This window comes from Labeo rohita, unplaced genomic scaffold, assembly GCF_022985175.1.
Source record: "Labeo rohita strain BAU-BD-2019 unplaced genomic scaffold, IGBB_LRoh.1.0 scaffold_287, whole genome shotgun sequence".
NCBI classification, from domain to species: domain Eukaryota; kingdom Metazoa; phylum Chordata; class Actinopteri; order Cypriniformes; family Cyprinidae; genus Labeo; species Labeo rohita.
In genome coordinates this window covers 62,753-88,841 of record NW_026129177.1, presented here as the reverse complement: position 1 = coordinate 88,841, position 26,089 = coordinate 62,753, and the positions used below count along the sequence as shown (strand labels likewise).

The 26,089-nt window shown below is 35.1% G+C and overlaps 1 protein-coding gene across 1 annotated transcript; it reads left to right on the top strand.

The window, feature by feature from the left end:
- Positions 1-16,903: 16,903 nt before the first annotated feature.
- Positions 16,904-25,784, top strand: LOC127160095 (major histocompatibility complex class I-related gene protein). The gene is given in 8 exon segments (XM_053825502.1): positions 16,904-17,057; positions 17,232-17,368; positions 22,752-22,959; positions 24,620-24,767; positions 24,769-24,899; positions 24,985-25,266; positions 25,352-25,468; positions 25,744-25,784. Coding segments are annotated over 8 exon segments (1,218 nt in total).
- Positions 25,785-26,089: the final 305 nt, after the last annotated feature.

Genomic DNA, 26,089 nt, shown 5'->3' with positions numbered 1-26,089 from the left:
ATAAAATTGTTGACTCAAGAGTTAATCTGTATATTTGGCTGCATAATTTCCTGGTTGCATAGTAACTGTTGTTATCCTAAAGTACTTTGTGAGGCAGCAAAACTAAAAAGATGTGTTATCTGTTCTGGTAAACAACACAGTGTGTGTGTTTGTGTGTGTGTGTGTGTTTAGTAACATCATGATGACTGATCGGATGGAGTACATCCACACTTGGGTCTGTTTGTTAACCAGATTAGCCTATACAGTTTAGATGTTTGAAAACCACCAAACTGACCCCAAACCAGCACAAATTTTGTCCACCACAATCAAAATGAAAACCACCCAATCTGGCAACACTAGGTGGCGCAGGCTTACCGTAAGTGATTATGTGTTTACTCATATTACAAAATGATCTGCGATCTGTCAAACACACAATGATCAAGTTTTGGTTATGCTTAAATTTATTAATGGCTGTGAGTCAGACTTTGCATCAACATTAAAAAAGTCATGTTAAGTAAAAGTTTCTTTTTGTAACACATTCATATTTTTTTAATTATTAAAAAAAAAAAGCTAATGTCATTGTGAAAAGTGTCTCTTTTTAAAATTCTCTGTGCTTATCAAGACTACATTAGCCTATAGGCTGACGGGACGTACCAGATGAGGAAGATCAGTGCAGTGAAATTCAGATCCTGCTCTGTCACACACCTCAGTCTGGACAACAATCTGGAAGTCACTTTTGTTATTGAGGTGTGAAAACATTAAAAATGTGACAGAACTGTGTTCCTAATCATTTTGTGAACCTGAATCTGATGCCAGTGAACCATTTAAATCAGCGATTCTGTCAGTGCTGATTTGGACATTTGGGACTGAAGGTGTCATATATAAATGCAGGAAGAAATGAACAGGTAGGACAAAAACGAAAATGAATGATAATTAGTCTAGTTTTGTCTAGAAAATACTGGAACTTTATCAGTAACATCATTTGGATTTTGTAGATTCATCTGGCTTTTTTAGAAATAATAACTAGTATATGAATTTAATTATTTTTATTATCTTTTGCATATTCAGATAATTTTTTCAGCATCTAAAGAGCATGTCAAAACCACAAGGTAATCAAATTAAATATCATGACTTGATGTTACATGGATCAGTACCTTCAAACAATGAAAACATTAGTTCCATCAGTTTCTTGGCTTTATGATGAATGATAGCCTACTATCAGATGCCGAGAGTCAAGTGTGAGGATTCAAATGCCCAGCAGTTCCACATCAAATAATGGAAGAAGAAACACTTTAAAGAAACTATTTACTGCCATGGAATAAGAAACAATTTATTTGTACAGTTTCTTCCTTCTATTACTTTACACAACAATTTCCCAGTTTGCCCACAGCACGAGTAACAAATACATGTTTTTTTTTTTTTTGTACCAAGACTGGTATACATGTTTTGTTTCCTGACTCATATAATGAACATAACATGAACATAATTGTTAAAACACATTGTGGTTTGCACAAATCATGTCCATTTAACACAAACTGCCCATGTTGGCATCTTGTGATAGATGAATATGTGCCAAAATACCACAGAGTTTGATTGGCCGCACTGCATACATCACACCATCAAATATAGACTGTTGTTTTCCATATATACAGCATATATACATTTGCTGATTTAAATATAAAATGGTTAGTACATAGACTATAACAGTTTTATTTCACTTGTGTGGAAGTGTATTTCATGTAATTTGAACTCTTAACCTTAATTGTTCAGTAATTTACTGGTGAACTTTGAGCCATTTAACTCTTATTGTCAGTTGTATATAATAAAGAACATGAATAAAATTAAGAGCTTAGATATATATGGTACAGTTACTAAACTGATGCTTTTTAACTCCCATTACAATTCACTGGTCAAGAGCCTGTAGGTCTTCTGGAAGTTGGCTACTTTTAGTTTTTGTGAAGGCTCACAAAAGTGACATTGAAAGAAAAAACCTGTTTGTGGTGCAAAGGTGGACTAACTGATTTCTGATTTATCTTCTCAAACAAAATCACACCCTCTACAAGCTGTATGTGTAACGTGCATGCTGAGTTGTTGATCAATAGCTAAATAGAACATCAACGTGCTTCCAGGAGCTAAATTATCATCATATGCCTGAAAAGTATACAAACAGAAATGGAAATGGAAAACAAAAAATGAATAGTGTAGATGTTAACTGTCTATTAAGTGTTGTCTGTTTAAAGAATTTTTTTTTTTATCTTTTATCATAAGAAAATTATGAAGAATTTTGTGCAAAACTTCTAGCTGAGAAAAAAAACTATATATTTGGATAATGTGGGAAAGTTCCTGATAAGAGCTTGGGTTTGAACAGCCTTAAAGAAGATGTGTATTCTCTCTCTCTCTCTCTCTCTGTGTGTGTCCTTGTTTTTGCTACATTGTGGGGACCAAATGTTCCCACAAGTTAGTAAAACCAACAAGAATAAAAAATGATTTCATTTATTTTTTGCAGTGCATATGATATTTAATGGCAAATGAAATTTAAGACTTTCCAAAAGATGTCTTTCCACGTTTTTAAGGCCTTAATTTGTGGACGGACAAATTAAATATATATTTTTTAAAGACCCACAGAAAGGCTAAAATTATGCATGCTTCTTTTTCATAAAATTGTTGACTCAAGAGTTAATCTGTATATTTGGCTGCATAATTTCCTGGTTGCATAGTAACTGTTGTTATCATAAAGCACTTTGTGAGGCAGCAAAACTAAAAAGATGTGTTATCTGTTCTGGTAAACAACACAGTGTGTGTGTGTGTGTGTACTTGTTTTTGCTACATTGTGGGGACCAAATGTCCCCACAAGGATAGTAAAACCTGAAATTTTTGACATTGTGGGGACCGCAGGCCATGTTAAAAAATTATTAAAAATAGTAAATGATGTTTATTTGAAAGTGTAACAATGCAAACATGTTTTCTGTGAGGGCTAGGTTTAGGGTTACCCTCAATAAAATGGATAGACAATATCGTTTTGTCAGTATAAAACCTATAGAAGTCTATGGAAAGTCCCCTCAATTCACAAAAACAAACGTGTGTGTGTGTGTGTGTGTGTGTGTGTGTGTGTGTGTGCAGTTTGTAACAAAAATATATAATTTCACTTAATTTAATAAGACACTATAGAGCTGTTACCAGTCAAATGAAATCGGTGTTAACAAAACCGATCTTTCCACTGCAGAAGAAACATGCAAAGATGCATTTACACAGCTTTAATGAAGCTAAAATGTACCATGAACGGATTAACAAAAAATCAGAATCAGAAGAAAAAACTGCACTCTCTTGGTCGTGTCACGTTGCTTAACTAGGCTATATGTTACTGCAATACATTAAATTAACAACTGTATGACAGTTGTTAACTTTATTTGCCACAAGATTTCACTCATGTAGATCCTATTTAACTGTAGTGAGTTTGTGTGTGTTTTTTTTTTCAATAATGAACAGTTAACAACTAATTTTTCATTTATTACCCACAGCACTAAATTTTATCTGCCACAAGCTGACCAGAGATTTAGATTAAATATGTTTATCAGCTTTAAATGTTGTTCGCAACTCGTAGTGGAAAATATGTGGTATAGATACAATTTTCTCAGAATTAAACATGAAATTAAGTAGAAAAACTGAAATAGTATTTTCTTGTGAAAACACTCCAAAAATGTAAAATGTTTATTTTTCATTCACAACGTGATGATCTCATGCTATGCAGCGTCTTTTTAAAATGCTTAACGTCACTGTGACGTATCGATCTGCTATTAGTCACACGTTTTCACGTGATGCGAATTTCCGGGTCAGAGTTCAGCAAACTTGAACTTCTGAACACAGTGAAACGCCAAACTTTTCGCACGTGCTTGCTTTCCGAATGGAAGATTATAAAGGAAAGAAGAAAGACGCCAGACTCAATGCTACAAACGAGCGATTAAGCGCTGCAGCTGCTACAATGAGTAACGTTACAGAAAGCGATGTGCCGCGATACAGTTTGATACCGCGAACGAGTGTGAGTATGAGCGCCTACTTGAGCCCAGCGACTCACGGATTCGGATTCGCGGATATGATGGAAGAAGGCCAAACGCTCCTGTCGTGTGGTGAGTGACAAACTGGAAACAACACCAACAGTAGTAGTTGCAGCAGTTTAGGCCTTCAGGTTGAGCCAGGATTAAATCATACCTCAATTAGGACATATCTTTTATACACGTGCCTTAGCAAAAACGTTACATCTTGATACAAGTTTTAAGATATGCCAGTGCAAGTTTCTTTCATTTAAAATTAAGTTGACCAGATTTTTTAAAATGAAAACCGGGGACATTTCCTAGTTCAGTGGTCAAAATATCACTGAAATCTCACTTGTGATTATCTACGAATTAACAAACAGCGACATATATTTTTATTTATTTATTTTTTTTTTTTTAATTGTTGTGGGTTCTCTATGTTAATATCTTAATTGATAAATGCAAAATGCAGTGTGTGTGTTTTTTTTTTTTTTTTTTTTTTTTGTTTTTTTTTTTTTTAAATACAATAGTCAATAGTAAGTATTGCAAATAGCAAACATAAAAACAGTAGTATTATAACAAAATTATGGCTTTTGAAAAACATTACAATTAAAATAAAACAATAAATATGGGAACATATGATAAATACAACTTTATTTAATAAATGTTATTTTCAAACTGTATAGTACAATAATTATAACTTTTATGTTTGGAAATCGATTTTTTTTTTTTTTTTTTTTTTTTTTTTTTTAAAGTCCCTAATCAGGCTTATTGTTTAACATTTTCCACAAAGTATGTGCTTTCTGCAAATGTAATTGAGCGAGTGTACTTATTTATTTAGTGTTTAATGTGAGTTTGAATATTATATTGCTTGACATTTATAGCCATGTACTGAAAGCAACAATAGATAATTTACCTCAGATCTTGAAATAAATTTTCAGTTTTCCATGACAAAAATTTTTTTTTTTTTTTTTTTTTTTTTTTTTTTTTATTTTTTTTTAAATAATGTTAAAAAGGTTTAATATTCATGAATTAGATTATAAACTTGTCAGTTTTGTTGGGAGTGCGGTGCACTTCAGTGCTTCTGAATGGCTGAGATATTTAAGCGATTGTCCTGTCGCGTGTAGTTAGGACATGGTGTAATTGAGTTTATTATTTTTTATATTATTTATATCAGAGCTGTGGCGGCTGAAGTCATGAATGTTTAATAGGCCTATTGTGTGCAAAACAATCCCGCAACCTTGTCATACCTTGTTATACAGTGTACCCTGAAAACGGGGACATCTGGTCATCCCATTTAAAACAATTTTTTTTTTTTTTTTTTTTTTTTTTGCTTTATAACTTGTCTGTGAATCCTGGGGATAGCATAGCAAATGATAATAGGATATTTATGATAACAATGAATTAATTTAAAATAACACAACAACAATAATAAAACAGAAAAAAAAGATCTGAGTTTAAAATAATATCAACAATACAGTTGCTTAATATTAAATGTGTAGTAAAATAACAAATACACAATAAAATAATCAGTTAAGATGATCCATTAAAAAAAAAAAATAATGTAATATAAAATAACAAAGAATAACAATAGAGTATATAATAACATGGACATAACTATAATTATAATATTATACAATAAATACAGTATAAATGAACACAAAAACACAATATATTATGTGTGAATATAGAAAATAAAAATTTAAATGCTTTAAATGCTTTCTTGCTGAAAGATAAGCTTCAGATTTCTTATGAAATCTTAGTGTTCTTTCTTAATATCAGAATGCTGTAAGATCTGCTAAGTCTATGTATTTATCTGAGCTCATTGATAAGAATGTTCATAGACCAAGAATGCTCTTCAGTACTATAAATGCAACTATAAAACAATTGAGATGTGTGGTTTTTTTTTTTTTTTTTTTTTTTTTGAAGAGAAGATGAGGAAAGTTAAGCAGAATATTAGGCCTTCTACTTAGGATCCTGCTGTTTTTTAAAATCCTAGTGCTATTTTTAGCCAGTTTAGCTCTGTTTCCATTTCTATTATACATGAGATTGTTATTCAATTAAAGCTGTCTGGGTCTCCTTGTGATGTTATATCTCCCTGTCTTTTTAAAGAAGTTTTTGATGTGGTTTGGCCTGTTTTTCTAGTTTTTATTAATAAATGCCTGGAATCAGGAACCGTACCTGGTTATTTGAAGCATGCAACTGTTAAACCTCTTCAAAAAGTCCTTGTCTGGATCCAACAGTCTTATCTAATTTCAGGCCTATCTCTAATATTTCTTTTTTATCCAAAATTTTGGAGAAAGTGGTGTTTCACCAGCTGCAGAGTTTTTCCACTCTATGGAGACAGCACTTTTTAATGATGTTTTAATGGCCACTGATTCAGGTGACTCTGTTGTACTGGTACTATTAGGTTTAACAGCACTTGATAAAAGTCTTGCTTGATGGCTTTTAACTGCATTAAGTTGGTTTCAGTCATATCTTAAAAATAGAAGTTCTCAATCAATATTGGACAATGCTATTCATGGATGGTCTAGAGCACTTGTGGGGTTTAAAAAAAATCTTAAAAATAAACTTTTGGCACCTTTCATGGATTATTGTTTTCTTTATATATGCTTTATATATTAGCATTTTTTTAAAAAGCATGGCCTGTACTATCACTGCTGTCGACGATACTCAACTTCCCCCTTGAAGCACAAAAGTGGTATAGACTCCCTCTGTGCCTGTATTTCTGATGTCAAAGCCTGGATGTCTTTGCATTTCTTAAATCTTAATGAGAGTAAAACAGAGATCATTGTGTTTGGCTCTTCTGATGTCCCAAACATTTTTCATGTAAATTCTACTGTTTTATCTTCTTCAGTTAAATCATGTGTAAAAACCTGGTCGTCTTATTTAATAGTGCACTTAAAATTGATAAATTTAGTTGTCAAGTTTTACCAATTAAGAGCATTGGCTAAAGTGAAGTGTTTTTTTTTTTTTTTTTTTTTTTTTTTTTTTTTTCCACTTTGAAAATGCAATTCATGCTTTTATTTCTTCTAGAATTGACTATTGTAATTCCCTATATCTGGGAATTTAACAGTTCTTCAATATCTAGATTACAAATGGTCCAAAATGCAGCCGCACGTCTTTTAACAGGTGTTTGTAAATACAAACATATTACTACTGTGTTAATGTCTTTACACTAGCTCCCAGTATGCTTTAGAATTGATTTTAAACTGCTTCTGTTTGTTTTTAAATGTTTAAATGGCCTCGCTCCCTCCTTGTTGCGTGAATATCATCCGGAAAGAACTCTTAGGTCTGCCAACCAGAGTTTGTTAACTGTTCCAAAGTCAAAATTAAAATCTAGGGGTGATCAAGCTTTTGCTAAAACCGCACATAAACTTTGGAACACGTTACTGATCCATATTAGAACTGCACTGACATTACATATTTTTAAATCAAAGTTAAAAACATATCTATTCAACATAGCATATGACTTGTGATGTTGTTGTCTGTTGTTTGCTTGGTCTGTATATGGCCACGGCAACATCACCAAACTCATCAGACTTGTCCTAAATAAATAAATGGGGAAAAAAAAATACGAATCACAAACATATCCATGTTGTCCAAAAATAGTAGTATACAATTTAATTTTTTTTTTTTTTTTTTTTTTTTTTTTTTCCAATTTAAAACAGTTTCTGACAAATCTCCCAAAGATGAAGCTAAAGTAAACAAAAGTTCACACAAAAACGAGAATTCAATCATTATTTACTCTCATGCCATATGGCCTTTCTTTTTGATACCACAAAAGAGGGAATTTAAAAATGGGAGGGGAAAAAAAAAAAAAAATATATATATATATATATAATTTTTTTTTTTTTTTTTTTTTTTTTTTTTTTTATTTGGCAAAAATTCTGTTGGTCTGGTGTGGAGGACTGCGTTTATGAGAATGTATTTGTTCAACACTTCATTCCGGCTCACCCAGGATTTACAATCAAGATTGTAAATGTTTTAAGGTTTAAAACACTACACAAAACATGACTGTCTGAAAACTCAAAAATATTACTCATGTATTTATGACAATGCAAGAACTTGCTTTGAAAGCCAGAAAACAACATATATTCACCTCAGAAAGAAAAGTATGTGCAAAATTTTCTAGGAGCAATGTGTTGCATGTGTGTAATTGACTGAATTTCGATTTTTGGGTGAGCTGTCCCTTTCAAAAAAATTTTAAAAAAAAAAAAAAAAAAAAAGTGTTTGAACAAAATAACACATATGGCAACACAGATGTAGTAAAACCAATCAAACATTGATGAACTGATGAATCACAGTAAACACTTCTGCATTTTGATGAAATACATACAATGGTACTGTCAGTTATTCAAGACCTACCATGCAGGTTCTGAAAAAGCCAAACACACAGGAAGGACAGTGGAATAGGCCAGTGTGTAATTCCTACAAAATTAAATGAATGAATGAATGAATGAAAATGAATGAATGAAAATGAATGAATGAATGAATGAATGAATGAATGAATGAATGAATGAATGAATGAACACAAAGGAAGTGTATACAATTGACTGTGATGTTACAATCATGATTTTCAATACGCCAATTAGACATATACACAAATAACACATTCACATCTTTAAAGGAAAACTCCACTTTTTTTGAAAATAGGCTCATTTTCCTCAAGGCTCAAACAGTTGAGTTTTACCGTTTTTGAATTCATTCAGCCGATCTCCACTTTTAGCATAGCTTAGCACAGATCATTGAATCTGATTAGACCGTTAGCATCTTGCTCAAAAATGACCAAAGAGTTTCGATATTGATCGATATCGAACTTGACTCTTCTGTAGTTACATCGTGTACAAAGACAGATGAAAAATCACTCATTTCGACATAATCAAGGAACTTTGCTTTCACACCATGGGTGCAACTCTGCATCAACTTAGTGCCGGTCACTTTCAGGCACTGCATAATATCATTGCGCCTGCTGCACAGTTCCTTGATTATTACGCCGGAATGATAGTTCCTAGCCATATCAGCCTAGAAAATCGCAACTTTTCATTTTCCATTACTTTCAGTACATGATGTAACTACAGAAGAGTCAAGTTTTAAATGGGAAAAATATTGTCATTATATATGGTCATTTTTGAGTGAGATGCTACCCGGAGATCGGCTGAATGGATTCAAAAACAGTAAAACTCTAGGGGAGTTGGACAATGAGCCTATTTTCAAAAAAAGTGAAGTGCTCCTTAAATGCAACCGGCAGGGCTCAATGCTAAGGATTTTTTTTTGTGGCCCGGTCCGGCCAGTGGTTCAAATAGGCCCTGCCACAATATTTTAAATAGGTGCTGTTATCATTGTTTTTGACTTATGTTATCTTTTATTTTAATAAATAAGCTTATATGACACCACAATTTGACATACCAATTACATTGTGCAGTTCTCGATTCCAATTTCAATACCACAGCAAAACCTACTAGCCTAACAAATTTACAAAAATTATTAATATTTTTGCCAATAAAGCCATTTTGAATTATAATATATAAATACCCCTCCATATATTTAAATCCAAGAAAATACATTCACATTCACCACACAACAGGTGTGAACATACACATTTGAATTAAAAATAAGGAACACAATATACGTTACCAAAAAACATATACTATTACAGTTAATAAAAGTTTATGACCCTGAAATACATTTTTAAATATATTTTGCTTTATGAAGGATGAAGTTAAATCTATTTTAATTAAAGTCCCAAGTCTCAATTTATTTATAAAGCACAATTAAAAACAACTACAGTTGACCAACGTGCTGTACAATGTTCTAAAACAGGGGTTCTCAACCTTTTGCAAGCTGGGCCCCCCCAAAGCTGGTTCATTGCAGTTGCCCCCCCCCCAAAACTAACCATAACACCTTGCATAGATAGATAGATAGATAGATAGATAGATAGCCCTAGGCTATTATTATTAGGCCCACATTATTATTATTATTATTGTTATTATTATTATTATCATCAGTAGCGGTTGGTAGGCCTATTATCATTACTAAGACTATTGTTATAATTGGCAGTAGCACCAAAAGGTGGCGGTATTTGCATTGGAAAATCATTACATTTTTACAGTGAAAAACAAAACTTGGAGATATTGCTGTTACAACAATTTATTGTAATTTATTTATTAACAACATAAATGTATTTAAACATGTTTGTGTGTGCGTGGCTGTGTGCGTGCGTGTATTTTACAAAAACTAAAGGAAAGCTTTAAATGTAGCCTATATTCTGACTAGTTTATTCGTTTTATATCAGTGATGCGCGGGTCAATGTATAAACAACCCGAACCCGACCGACGTTTTCAAATAACCCGCCCGCAACTCGGACCGCAAAAAAAGAAAAATAAAATATTGTACCCGACCCGCTTCCTGAACCGCATGTTTAATATCTGCGACTGACAGCAGCGATTATATGCGGCTATGCGGTGGAGATGCGTTCACTGTCAAAAATCATTCGGCATTAATTAGGTTATTTTGTCAAAAGAAATGTTCTTGATTACAAGAAAAATACAGATTGTTCTTGTTGTGATTTATTTTGTCTTTCCTTTATACAGATTTAAATGGTTTCGTTTTCGAAGTACTCTAAATTATATCAGTGATTCTCCGATGTTAAATATGATCAAGAATTATTTTATTTCGATCTATAGTGTAATAAAAGTTAAGAAAAATATTAGCCTATAGCCCTAAATATATAGATTACAAGCTAATTCCTTTTTTCTTAACTTTTAACTTCTTCTAAAAATTATCAAGAATATTAAATCAACTCAATAGGCTAAAGAATTTTCTTATACAAACTTAACGAATGCACTTCAAAACGACGTTTTCATATATAAATTCAGGAATCACGAATATGACAAAATAATATTATTTTTTTTTATATATTAGTTGTATAGCTATAATAGTTGTATCAAATGAATAAGGAAATTATGCCTTGAATTTATTAAGTAATGTTTAATTTCGTTCGTTTCGCTCTCTGGAAATGTAAAGAAAAATACCGTTTTTACTTGGAATTCGTTTTTAATCCCTGGTTTTAAACAAGGATATACATGAGATAATTTATATATTATTGCTTGAATATTTCCTATAAATTACAAAGGTTTAATTGGAATCTTTATTTCAAACGACCCGACCGCCGCGACCCGAATATCATTAAAAATATTTTTGGATGACTCGTAACTGCGGGTAACCGCGGGTGACCGCGGGTGACCGCAAGCACCCGCTCATTTTGGATCAACCCGCGCATCACTGATCAAACAAATGAGCGCCGTTTTCTAAAGTCTATGAGCGCAGCACACACAAATAAACTAAATTGACATACTGTAGTTAAATTTCAAAATGTGGTGTTTTTATATTTATAACATTTGAATACAGTTCAGCAACATACATCACACGACCTGACGACCAAGAGAGCTGACAATTGACCGTCACTTAATTTCACCTCACGATTGAAAATGTGACACTGATTTCATATGACAGTTCAACAAACAAGTTAATAATATTAAGTCACTTATATTTTTGATGAAATAATGACTGTTTTGGTCTATTTTAGCAGCGAAAATAGATCCGATGAATCCAAACAAAGATCACGAATTTGCTTTTTTTTTTTTTTCTGTTTTCTTTGCTCCCATCCTGTAGCCTACTCGGGGCGCGCCCCACCGGTTGAGAACCACTGCTCTAGACAGTGCTTCATAGCATGCTTTTGTGTTTTCATGTGGACAAGATTTTTTTTTTTTAAACAAAGGAGACCACATCGGCAGGGCAGACAGAGCAGAAGACCACCAGGCTTGAGCAGACCACCACGGCGGAGCAGGGGACCACCAGGACAAAGTAGACGGAGCAGAGACCCACAGCAGAGGCTGGGACCTGGGGAACACAGAGACAGAAGAGACAGACAGAGCAACAAGGACAGAGGCAGGGAACGCAGTGGGCTTTTTAAAATGGCCTCCTCAGCCAGTTCAGAGCAGGATCAGAGTTCAAAAATGGCCTCTGTGGCCAGAACAGGGCAAACTGGGTGTTCAGTGACGGCCTCCATAGCCATGACAGGACAGACAGGACATTCACAGACATATGGGTGCCACTACCATGACCAGAGCTGAAGTGAAAGACATTGCTTCAAGATCCAGAAAGGGCACCACTGCCTTTGGAGGTTCTGCAGCCTCAGCTACCACCTCTGGAGGATCTGGAGCAGGCACTGCCATTACTGGAGGTTCTGCAGCCTCAGCTGCCACCAGTGGTAGTGAACGCAGCCCGTAGACACCAGAAAGCAATCCCCCATATGGGAAGTGCTGCAGACAAGGGGATTACTTCTGGGACAGGAGGGTTGGTGAGCACTGGTTTAGGGATACCAGCAGCATGTGAAGACACTAGCGGAGGATCCCTCACACTGGTTAATAGACTGGGTTTACGAAGGACTGACCTTGACGATCTGAATGCAGCAGACAGGACCTGACGTGACTCTAGATGATCAGCTGTGATGTGGCGTGACTCTGGGCGATCAGACGTGACGTGTCGTTCCTCTGGATGATCAAACGTGACATGTTGTGATTCTGGGAGATCAGTCCAGACATGACGAGGCTCTGATATTCAGCTTAGACGTGACGAGGTTCTGGGAGGTCAGACGAGATGTGACGAGGCTCTTGGAGGTCAGACGAGACATGACAGGGCTCTGGGAGGTCAGAGGAGACGTGACTTGACTCTGGACGTCAGCTGTGAATCGACTTGGCTCATAAAGATTAGTTGTGACTTGACTTGGCTCATGAAGATCAGCTGTGGCTTGACTTGACTCATGAAGGTCAGCTGTGACTTGACTTGACTCAGGAAGAGCAGCTCTGACTTGACTTGACTCAGGAAAAACAACTTTGAATTTACTTGACTCAGGGATGGCGAAGTATTGTTGTCACCGCTATTTTGTGAACATGCTCTGCTTGTGAGTACACTGCGGTGCGGCTGCCATTTCACAAGTGGGTTTACACACCGGAGTAGCGATCAAAACACTTAAAGGTCCCAGAGCTTGCGGTTGACTAAACTTTGCGGCCGCCATTACCCCGTTGTCGCGTTCCTCCTCTGCGACACCCACAGTGAATGACGAGTCTACACACAGCAAAGCATAGTCAATAAACTGACAGAGGGATAAGCACGGACCCTCGCAAATGAGCCGTGATTTCAAAGGCTGATTAATGCCCTCGCAGAAAAAGTCTATCAGCACGCAGTCTAGCAGATCAGAATAATAAACGAGATTTAAGCAGTCTTGTATATAGTCCTCAAGTGATCGTGTGCCTGGGTCAAGGGCTAATAACTTAATAGTCTTGCAAGGTCCATACCTTTCCAATGTCCGTGCGAAAAGCTGCTGGATCCTTGTGCGACCGAGTATTCTGTTACAGAGGTAACGAGGCGAGAAGCGGGTGCATCCAAATGCAAGCTTTTATTAACATGAGACAGGGACATGGTCATATACAGACAGGGTCGAACACCGGCAAAAAGGTAAACGAGGACACAAGAGTACTCTGTGAAACAGGCAAGCTTTTTATGACAACAAAATTGTCAGTACTAGTTATATATTAATCAGCAAATTACAAGCAATAGCGCAAAAAAGGCCGGTTGGTATTAATGTGCAAAAATGTAATAATCAAATGTAAAATAAAATTGCATCCTTGAGAAAGATACAAGAGTAATGAGTGACAATGGTCCACATCTAATTTATTTCTCAACAGTTCATGTTCACTTGAGACATAACTGTTTTCAATGATATTTGTCAAGCTATCATGTATTTTGAAATTATCTTGTATATAATAATTGTATATAAATAATTGTATGTTTTATCTGTCCAGCTGCTATACATTCTGCTGTTACTAATGGAATGTAAAAACAGTGAGGACCACAAGCCTCACACATATAGGCATGAGACCTTCAACATTGCATTGGCCGGTGTTTCAGTTCAATTATCCGACCTCTGCAGGTCTACATAATTATGTTGAAATTACAAAACCTTGTGTTTAAGTAACAAAATCTTTGAACGTAATGTTTTATATTAAAGTTCTTTGTTCAGAACTGAAAACAAGCTTTCAGACTTTTCAAATTTAAAAATCAAACTGTTGTGGTTAGGGATAAGAAATTTCCTCTTCTCCTCTTATCCATATCATACATCTTAACAGGTCCACTAGTGTCTCAGTTGATGACTATGTGTGAAGTGTCGGGCAATGAGAAAGCTGGTAAATTATTTACTAGGTATGCTATTAGAGGCTCCACTACAGATGAAATGAATTTGTTGAACAATAAGCTTACATATCAGGGCACAAGAGAATTGACAAAACTACAACTGGAGATAAACAAGTGGGTTCTTGAGACTATAATCTACAAACGCTGTATGAGAGATCTAAAGTATTACCTTGATATAGGAGGAATACAAGTAAAAAAGAAAGGTGAGCCTCTGACATGTTTTACTTTCTGCTTTTTAAAAACGGAGAGTAGCTTTCAACATACACTCTAGTTAAAGTTTTAAGCATTTTTTAAATTTAATTCTTCCATTGTTTCATCTGCAGTGAAACCGCGAGTCAGGCTAATTCAGAAAGCAAACTTAGATTCTGGAGGGTTTCGTGTGAGTTGTTTGGCAACAGGATTTTACCCTCGTCACATTAATCTGACCCTGTTCAGAGACGGGCAGTCTGTAGCAGATCGTGAGATCGCTGGAGGAGATCTGCTGCCCAATGGTGATGGGACGTACCAGATGAGGAAGACTCTGGAGATCAGTGCTGCAGACAAACACAAATACACCTGCTCTGCAACACACCTCAGTCTGGACAACAAACTGGACGTCATTTTGGGTAATGACTTCTTACAGAAAACACAATCTAACAATCAAACAAGAAAAATTAACGTCAATTTCTCATTCTGTGGTTGATGTTTCAGAGTTTGATCAAGGAGAAACATTTACTTCAGTAATTCCTTCAGTTCTGACGGTTTTGGCTCTCATGTTGCTATTTGGAAAAGACGATGTGCAGGTACGACAAGAAGTGAAAAAAAAAAAAGTAATAAATAGATTAAAATTAAATAAACACACATTTATATAAATACAATTCAAGCAATGTTTTTAAGCAATTTTCCTTTTGGTGTTTAGAGTCCGTTAAAATTGGTTATTCTACAGCTTCTGGTAAGTAGTTTTTAGTTGATTAGTTATTCTTAAAATTGGGTGAATTTTTTTTAAGGTTTCATTCATTGTACATTCATTTAATTTTTAGCATCTGACACAACATCAACATGTCAGGGGACAAATCAATGCTGATGAGTAGAGAAACATCACACAGCAAACAAAATATGTTCTGACATCATAACGTTTTCTTTTTTGTATATTATATATGTTCTCACTTTTCCTGTATTTTGACATAGTGTTATCAGTAAATTTATATGACTACAGTTCCCACAATAATTGGGCGCATGAGCCCTGTAATGACAGTACTATGTCTGCAAGTGTAGCCGGTCATTGTCAGCCATGACATTTTGATTTGTTGACTTTAGATGCAAAGTTGTTGTAATGTGTCAGACAATGTTCAGACATATTTAATTGTTGGAGTTTTTATGTTGTAATGTGTGTAATTTAATGTCATAAAGTTTAATATTGTAATATAAATATATAAAAGAGGATGACTATGCAATGGCATTTCAGTGCCACATTAAAAATGTAAAAAATCTAAAATTACAAGAATAAAGTCATAATATTTTGAAAATGAAGTTGAAATGTTTTGAGAATAAAGTCTAAATTACGAGAATTAAATCACAGCAATTTTAAGGAAATAATATTTCCAGTATATATATATATATATATATATATATATATATATATATATATATATATATATATATATATATATATATATATGAATTAATAAGCTTTCCATTGATGTATGGTTTGTTAGGATAGGACAATATTTGGTCGAGATACAACAATTTGAAAATCTGAAATCTGAGGGTGCAAAAAAATCAAAATATTGAGAAAATTGCTTTTAAAGTTGTCCAAATAAAGTTCTTAACAATGTATATTACTAATAAAAAATTCATTCATTAGTTTCATATATTTACAGTAGGAATTTTACAAAATATCTTGATGGAACATGATCTTTACTTTACTTCCTAATGATTTTTGCCATAAAAGAAAAATCAATAATTTTGACCCATACAATGTATTTTTGGCTATTGCTACAAATATACCCCAGTGACTTAAGACTGGTTTTGTGGTCCAGGGTCACATATTACTAATCAAAAATTAAGTTTTGACATTTTTTACAGTAGGAATTTTACAAAATATCTTCATGGAGCATGATCTTTACTTAATTTCCTAATGATTTTTGGCATAAAAGAAAAATAAATTATTTTTACCTATACAATGTATTTTTGGCTACTACAACAAATATACCCCAGCGACTTAAGACTGGTTTTGTGGTCCAGGGTCACATATAGCGTGTTTGATTGGTTCCAGCTGTGTGTGTGTAATCAGCGCAATGGATGATGGGAAATGTACTCTGTTATACTAGCAGGGACAGTATGCTTAGAAATAATATGCTTAGATACAATTCATTAGGCCTAGTTGTATTGTGCCAGCAACCCAATAATAGCAATAAGCTTTGTAAATTTGGTACTTTTAATATAAAACAAAGCCTCAGCTTTCAAATTCTGTGTTTTATAGTGAAATAAAAACAATATGTCTTAGAATAATGTGTTTTTCACGCTCTTCAATGTGGTGTGACAGATTGCTGTATACATGTAAATCAGTCATCTTTTCAATTATATTAAGAAGACATTTGGCTACATTGGGGCATTTAATTTCGACAAGGCCAAACACTGACTGCCCATTTGGATCATACACAATGCCATCAGGTGATGACCCCATCCACGGTGCATCGGGGTGGATAAGGAAGCCACAGGGATTAGTGGTTAACCTCCCTTGTAGTACAGTACTCTTCTACAGCTGCAGGTTCCATGTGAAGGCCCCTCCTCATGTCTGCAGTCTGATGGCTATAGGTCTCAGAAGTCGTTTTGCAAGATTTTCGGCAGATCTCTGTGCCCTGGTGTGACAGACCTCTCTGAATTTGGAGGAGGAGATGCAGGGCCGCCTTAGTTGGTGCCACTCAATGCAGGAACTCTGCTCTCTGTACTGTTGGCAATTCTGTGTGCTGTCTCTAATGTTGTTGCCAGGGACATCATGTGGTGCTGCTGATATTCAGTGTAGACAAAAGAGGAGGCAGAGGGTCTCAGCCTGTAACTATGAAGTGGCAGCTGTGGGGGAGGAGGAGCATCTGTGTGTGGACAGGTTTTCGGCACTCTCTTTGCTGGTATGTGATAGGATAACACACTTCCCACTTTTCCAAATACAGAGTCAACAAGAGGAGCACTAATGTCCATACTCATAGGCTACGTTTACATGCACCCAAATAATCGATCCAATTGAAGGGGGTGGTTTATTCCTTTTCTAATACAATTAAGAGTACATGTAAACACATTCTCATCCACAGGAAAGCCGTTTTGGGCTTGGGGAGTGGCATTTTTACTGCGTGATAAATATGAGTAGCACAGCACAGCGGTTTATATGTATATTTATCCAGAATATCCAAATACTAATTCTGCTGTTAAAAACAAATAAAGAAACAGAGTAGAAAAGTGGTTATTATGTTATTGTGTGGTTATTAAAATCTATTCCAATTTAAATCTTGTGACATATAAACACACACATCAACCCGATCACTTTATTTAGCGTTCATGTAAACACTACATTCCGATTCATCAATCGGGATAAATTTAATAAATCTGATTGAACCAAAAAGTGTGCATGTCAACGTACCCATAGCTGTTATCGGAGCCACTTTACTTGGAAGATCACAGTACACTTCATAAGAATAAAGTAAGAAACTTTTTATGAATAGGTCTGCCACAGACCATGCTATATGCTAACCAATCTGTTCACATAAACATTCTAAATGCGTGTGTGTCCTAGAAAGTCTGCACATATAATACCATGATTAAAAATGTATGTTTGTTGCTATACAGTAACAATAATCTAATTTTGACATGCTGAGACTGGTATTATGAATTTATAGGCTACAGTATTTTAAAGACAGCCGAAGCAGCTGCATTTTGCTGTTTAAGCGTTAGTTTAATAAAAATAATTTGAATGCGCATGAAATCTCAATCTTGATGCACACAAAACATGATAATAAAAACATTAGCCACCCCAGACACCAATGTCACTTACAGTACATTAAACTAAATATGTAATAAAATAGCCTTCAACAAGTTTATGATGATTCACAGAAACTTGATCTGACGAACAGAACCGGTCTCAAGCCTGCACTGAACCTGCAGGACTAACTTTCTCTTACACTCAAGTTGTGAGGCTTTTGGCTTTCCCTCATTGATCGATAACACTCAGCCTTAATGGTTACCTCTCCTGTGCCTGAATCCTTGTTTGAAACTGACAATGACGTTAGAAAAATGCACATAGTATCACTAACTTTACACTAACTTACACTGCTGCACTAGCGTTACGCAGCATTCATGGTAAGGGCATGTAAAGACACAACAAGTCCAGATTTTACCTTCATAATTATGGATGTAACTTGAAATGTATAACTTGAATCCCTTCTCCTTGTTGGCTTTCTATGAATGAGACAGTGTTTGGATAATTCGAGTAACGTCATTGACTGTAATCCTCGGGAAATATGAATGAAATGTCTGGATATGACATAGCTGGCTGAGTTTAAATGCAGAAGAGAGGTGTGCATATAGCCCGTTGCTATGCAGTGCTAACGCAGAGGTCGTTTTTAACAGGGAAACACTCTAAGTAAGTGTTTTATCTCATTTAAAATATCTATTTTATAATGTCATATTGATTTTCTTTCACTCACCATGCAGAGTAGACAGGGAAGTTGGTTTTATCAAGGAAAACACAGAAAGTAAGTGTTTTACCTCATTTACATTATGTATAATATTACTTTATGACGATATTAATATGTTGTGTGCACCTAAACGTTTCTCACAGATTTTAATTGCTATGCAGTGCTGACAGAGATCACTTTTAACAGGGAAAAGAAGTGTTTTACCTCATTTAAAATATGTATTTAATAATGTCATAATGATTTATAGTGATATTTGTGTTGTGCACTCCTGAACTTTTTCTCAGAAAGATATTTTCTTTTAGTCACGATGCGGAGCAGACGGGAAAGTTGGTTTTAACAAAGAAAATGCCAAAAGTAAGTGTTTTACTTAATTTACATTGTGTAATATTACTTTATGATGATATTAATATGCTGTGTGTACCTAAACATTTCTCATAGATCTGAATTACTATGCAGTGTTGAGGTCGCTTTATTAATATGATGTGCACCCTAAGCGAGCGTAAATGTTTCTCACAGATATTAACTGCTATGCAGTGCTGATGTGGAGGTCGCTTTTAATAAAAGTCATGTTTAAAAAAAAAAAAACATTAAATTGTATTATTTGTGTCCTAAGAAAATAGCAATGAATTCATTTTCTGATTTCTCTTCATGGTCTTGCCCTTTTTAGGATTAATGTGCTTCTAACTTGATTTTCTGCATTTTTTTTAAAGATGCTGTCATGATGAAACATCCCGGAACCACTTCTGGCCAAAATGGTACAGCCTTGAACTGCAAAATGGCAAAGCTCCGAAACTGAATCAGCAAAAAAAATAAAAATAAAATAAAATAAAGTTCAGAATTAAAGTAGTTGCCACATGATCGACACTTGATTGTTTAGTGTTACTTCACCCCCCCAAAAATTCTGTATTATGTACTTGCCATCAAGTTGATCCAAACCTGAATGAGATTCTTTCTTCTGCTGAACACAAAACAAGGCATTGTGAAGAATGTATGTAACCACAATTGCTGTCCACTTACTTCCATGGTAGGAAAATACTAAGGAAGTAAGTGGAGCCCCAAAACTGTTTGGTTACAAACATTCTTCAGAATATCTTCCTTTGTCAGCAGAAGAAGGAAGCTCATACAAGTTTGGACCAACATGATGGTGAGTAAATAATTGCATAGTTTTTGGGGGAACTATCCTTTTAAATACATTTTAAATAACTTTAAAATAAATGTGTTAATGTTGTGTTTTGTAGCTGCAATTATCGGTTAATTAAAATGTTTTGAAATATTACCCTTATTGTGTTTTTGCCATTTATATTAGTTTTTAGTTCAAATATTTGTAGCTTATATTTAACATATTTAATTTACATATATTTTAAGACTGGCTGCAATAAAAGTAGAAACAGTATAAGATATGAAAGATATGAAACATATATGAAAGCGGCCATTTTGTTGACCCTGGAACAACATTTTAATCCAAAAATTTTTTCTTGACCACATCCCTACACCTAAACCTAACCTTACCCATGAGTAATCCATAAAATCAGAGGAAATAATGGATGAATGACACTAATGTACAAGCACCAAACACTGATTGTAAGCCTAAACTTCACAAAAACTATAAACTGATTTTTTTAATCTGATTGGTTAATCACAATGTTGTTCCAGGGTCAACAAAGATGTTGATCCAGGGACATGTCATACACGGTAAAATCAGGTTCTGCCATGCAAAACTATGAATTAGATTAACTGTATATGACGATTGGGTGCGGGTCGGGTTCGGTTAATATAGGTGTGGGGTGGGTGGTGGGCGGATAATTCATTTGAAGCTGCGGATTCAGGTGACGTTTGAGCTCATCTGCACACCTGTAATACATAACAGTATTGTTATGACTGTCTTTTTGTCTAACAACGAGAAAAATGCTATACAAATAAATGAGAGAGGGACCAATTTTATTCTGTATATGCTAATATGATTCACACACCTTACAAAAAAAACAAACAAAAAAAAAAACAGCTCAACAGCTGTACTCACCATTGCCACAACACTTTTTTTTTTTTTTTTTTTTTTTTTTTTTTTCTCAGATATACTAGAAAAGAGAGGGGTGGGGCGAGCATAGCTCATTAACATTTAAAGGAACACTCCACGTTTTTTGACAATAGGCTAATTTTCCAACTCCCCTAGAGTTAAACAGCTGAGTTTTACCGTTTTCAAATCCATTCAGCCGTTCTCCGGGTCTGGCGGTAGCACTTTTAGCATAGCTTAGATCATTAAATCTGATTAGACCAGTAGCATCTCGGTCAAAAATGACCATATATAATGACGATATTTTTCCTACTTAAAACTTGAGTCTTCTGTGATTACATCGTGTACTAAGACTGAGTAAAAGACCTTAAAAAATACAGTTCCAGGTAACCCACGATAGACACCAAAAGTTTCTCCTCCATCACTGCAGTCTTCGGACTTTTTAAGCAACGGTAAAACTTTCGTCACCATAACGGAAGGCCCACCTCTCCATTCATTCGATTGGACAATGGAAAAAAAACGCGATGACGTGGAGTGCTTTTCTGCTCAGAGTTGTTTTTTTTATTTTCAACTTTAGGCGCTCAGAGTGCTCCGGCAAAAACGCGAGGCGCATAAACAGCACGCATAGCACTCACTGCCAATAGAAAACAATTCAAAAAGGCACCTCTCACTGCAAAAACGCGTTCTGTCTGATCGGGGCTGAAGTGTTCCTTTAAAGCAACATCCACCAGAACAGGCTGATTTTGCAGAGCTGATTTTGACAAGGTAAAAAGGGTGTTTTTACACTACCATTGAGAAATTTTAACCAAAGCATGTTATAGACTTTTTATTAAAACTCTAAAGAATCATATCAACTTGTGGAAAATGGGAATTCGATGACCCCTTTAACACTTGACATCAAATATCACTCTCATTTCAGCAGTAAAACAGACTTTCTCAATAAGGACAAATTTCCAGGCCAGAGCAGTGAAAGAACACAAAGCTCACCATGCTGTCCTCCACTTTACTCTTCTCATTAGATTCACAATCAGAGAACAAACTAATACCCTCTAGTGGTGAAGAAGGAATATGGACCCACAGAAAACCTTGTACAGATCTTAGCACTGTAACAGTGTCAAACAACCAACACACATTTGAATGATTATTTATTCAAAATAACCTACAGATTTCCCCAATGTGTTTTTATACTCTCTACTAAACAGTCACTTCATGTAAAATAAATCACCTTTTAATGCTACTGATATGACAGTATGTCTTCACTTCACTAGGGTATATGGTTTCAATGTTTTTCAAAAGTATAATTCAATGTATAAACCAAAATATTTAATTTCATTTAAACTGAGGAAAGTATTGATTAGGAGGCAACAATAACAGTGTTGACACAGCACCGTCTGAATCTGGAATGGTGTAACCTTAAACTGACTGACATAGATCTCATATTCCAGAAAATAAAACTTGCAACTGGTTTGACTTGTTACAAACCTTACTAAGATTGTTACTGATCACATTCACTGAATGTGGCTGTACAGAAGAACATGTTTTTACCACTTGAAAACAACATGACAGTTTTGTTCTTTCTATGTGTGCTGTCACTTCCAACAGCTGTTTTTATGGGTAAAATTTTGTAGGATTTGTCTTTAAATAATGTTTAGTACAGGCTCTTGTGTATTTTAATCTATGCTTTACTCATTTACACAATCGTATTATTGGCTTGTTTTTGTTGCAGTATCTCAACATGCTCTTTTTCAGATTTTACTGTATAGTAGGTTGATTGTAAATGAAAATTACTTTTCTTTTTACTGTTTCTCACAGGTTCTCACTCCATTTCCTGAATTTAGTGTCATATCTATGTTGGATGACATTACAGTTGGATACTGTGATTCAGAGACAAACAGCTGTGTTCCAAGAGGAAATACGACAAATGAAGATGAGGAGGTTGATCTCATAAGTTATGACATAAAGGATTATTTGCAACCCTTTTCAAAAACATTAGTAGTAAGGTATAAGAACAAAACAGAAGGTAAGTTCAGTAGGAAAACATACTGTTGGTTGCAGCATATAGGCTCATTGGAGATACGTGTACATTTCTGCAAAACTGAAAACAACTTACGTACATATGTACAAATCACTGCAGTTTCCAGCTGAAATGAACACTAGAAGCAGTAAAACTCTGACAACTTTCATTTCTTTTCATACAAAGTATGATTTACGGGTACAGAGTTTTGTTTAATAAGCATAATTTTCACACAATTACTTGCAAAATATTATGTAATAACTTTAAACAATTTTAACAGCTTCATATGCATGAGTTCTCTAATTTAGTAGATTTGCTCAGTAGCTCACGCGATACAGCGTTGCACTTCAGTGATAGAGAACGCTGGTATGAACCCTGTAAAACAACTGCATTTAATATCACTTTTGCATTTGTTAACACTATGGGGTAGGTCTAGGGTTGGGTTTGGTTTGGAGGATATTTCCAACGGGAGAGCATTAACCTTTAGCGACTCTCCCCAGATATTTGAATTCTGAACAGCCGCAATATGTACCTCAAGCAGTGTAATAAACACACAGCAATATGTAACGTGCCTGTACCAAGGTAATAGAAACATGCTACCGTCTTGTGTTGAACGTGTGTTGTAGCGCCACTCTCTGGACATTTCACTTTGAAAATTTGTGGATAATTTACTCACCCTCAGGTCATTCAAGATGTGGATGAGTTTGTTTTTCCACTGGAAGAGATTTGGAGAAATTTTGCATGATATTATTTGCTCATCAATGGATGCTCTGCAGTAAATGGGTGCTTTTAGAATCATAGTTCAAACTACTGATAAAAACATCATAGTAATCCACAAGCAATTCACATGATTCCAGTCCATCAGTTAACATATATAATAGGGATGGGACAATAAATCATTGCAATGCGAATCGAGAAATAATTTAGCATTGATTCTAAGGTTTTCCGCAAAATCATGATTCTTTCTCAAATCGATTCTGGGTTTAGTTTTGATCGGCACATGGCACTGTTTGCTTTAGAAACAGTCGTGCTCTGCTTGTTTCCAAATCCTTACATGCACTTGAATCTAAAATAATCATTCATACAATTCTGAAAGGTTGAAGTGAATTACAAGGGTGTTCACAGTGGGCTGTGTTTACATTAATCTTGTGTCATAAAAGCATTCTGAGCCGAAGTGAAATTACATGACGAACGCACAAGTGCTCTTCGGCACTCATTTTTGTGAGCGTTTGAATGTGAGGATAAAACTAGATTAGAGTGTGGTCTGCTGTTTTAAATCTAAGATCAGAATTGATTCCAAAGAGAATCTCTCTCATTCAGTTTTAACTCTCATTCTGACAACACCCATTCACTGCAGATGATCCACTGATGAGCAAGTAATGTAATGCTAAATTTCCAAATCGGTTTTGAAGTAACAAATTCACCTACATCTTGGATGGCCTGCAGGGTGAGTAAATTATCAGCAAATTTGTATTTTTGTTTGAACTCTTTTAAATCAAGGTAAATAAATTAAAGCTGCTAAAGCCATAAACATAAACTGAAATACAAAAAATGTTGATGGCCCTTAAACCACTGATCTTGAGAATCATGAGGTCAGTGAAATATGAAACAAGATGCTGGAGTCTGTTTTGACATCTGATTCAGTTTGACATTCTATTCTTAACAGGACCTGTAGTTCATCAGATGTTGATTCTGTGTGACATCTCAGACAATGACAAACCTGGACAATTGATCACTAAAGTTGCTTTTCAAGGCTCCACTACAGATGAAATGCGTTTTTTTGATGATACAATAACATATCAAGGTATAAAAAAAAATGACAACACTACATCTAGAGATAAATGTATAAATGTATAAATGGCACTATGCGACTACACACTACCCACGCTGCACAGTCCGTCTCAGAAAGTACCTAAAAAAGAGAGGAACTCAAGGGATGAGGAGAGGTGAGCATTCAGTGTGTTTTTCTCAGTGCTTTTCAATATATTAAAAAGAGTGTAATCTCTTACTTTTTGTATATTTGCTCTGCAGTGAAACCACAAGTCAGACTCATCCAAAAAGCAAACTCAGATTCTGGAGGATTTCGTGTGAGTTGTTTGGCAACAGGATTTTACCCACGTCACATCAACCTGACCCTGTTCAGAGACGGACAGCCTGTAGCTGATCATGAGATCACTGGAGGAGATCTGCTGCCCAATGGTGACGGGACGTACCAAATGAGGAAGAGTCTGGAGATCAGTGCTGCAGACAAACGCAAATACACCTGCTCTGCCACACACCTCAGTCTGGACAACAAACTGGATGTCACTTTGGGTAATGAGCTCTTACAGAAAACACATCTAACAGTCAAGACAAAAACAATAAAAGTCAAAATCTTAGTCTGTGGTTGATGTTTCAGAGTTTGATCATGGGGAACCATTTAAATCAGTGATTCCCTCAGTTCTGACGGTTTTGGCTCTGATGTTGGTGTTTGGAGTGGCAGCTGCTATAATTGTATGGAAAAGACGACGTGCAGGTATGACAAGAATTTAAATGCCTAAAGATCCTAGAAAAGCAAATTAAAGGAATACTTATTCAAAAAATATGGGTTTATGAGAAGTTATGTTTCATAAACTAATCAAAAACAATAATTCCCTTTGTCTTGCTTTTGGTATTTAGATTCAAATAAAAGTGGTTATTCTACTGCTTCTAGTAATTAATTCTAGTTTTTCCAAAGCTATTTGTTAATTTACAGTATAAAGAAAACATTTTCACACTGTACACTCATTAAACAATACATTTCATTTTCAGCATCTGAAGAAAGCATGCACAAACAATCAGAAATGATGTGAATGCCAGTACACAAAGTGACACAAATCTGTAAACCTACACAATTTCCACTTTAATTCACTGCTTGAGACCTAAAATGTAAACAATTCTATTTCTGTTATGACAACTCTCTGAGAGTTTATCATTGTAGTATGCATGGCAATGTTAATGTGTATGGTCTTGGCAGAATAGATGTGCTATGCTGCTGCTGTTGCTGCACAGCAAGTACCAAGACCTGCTGCTGCCAGTACATTCACAGACATGCTGCTGTGAGCAAAGAAATACTGCTGCTGCACATATAACATATACAAAATAACTCCCATATATA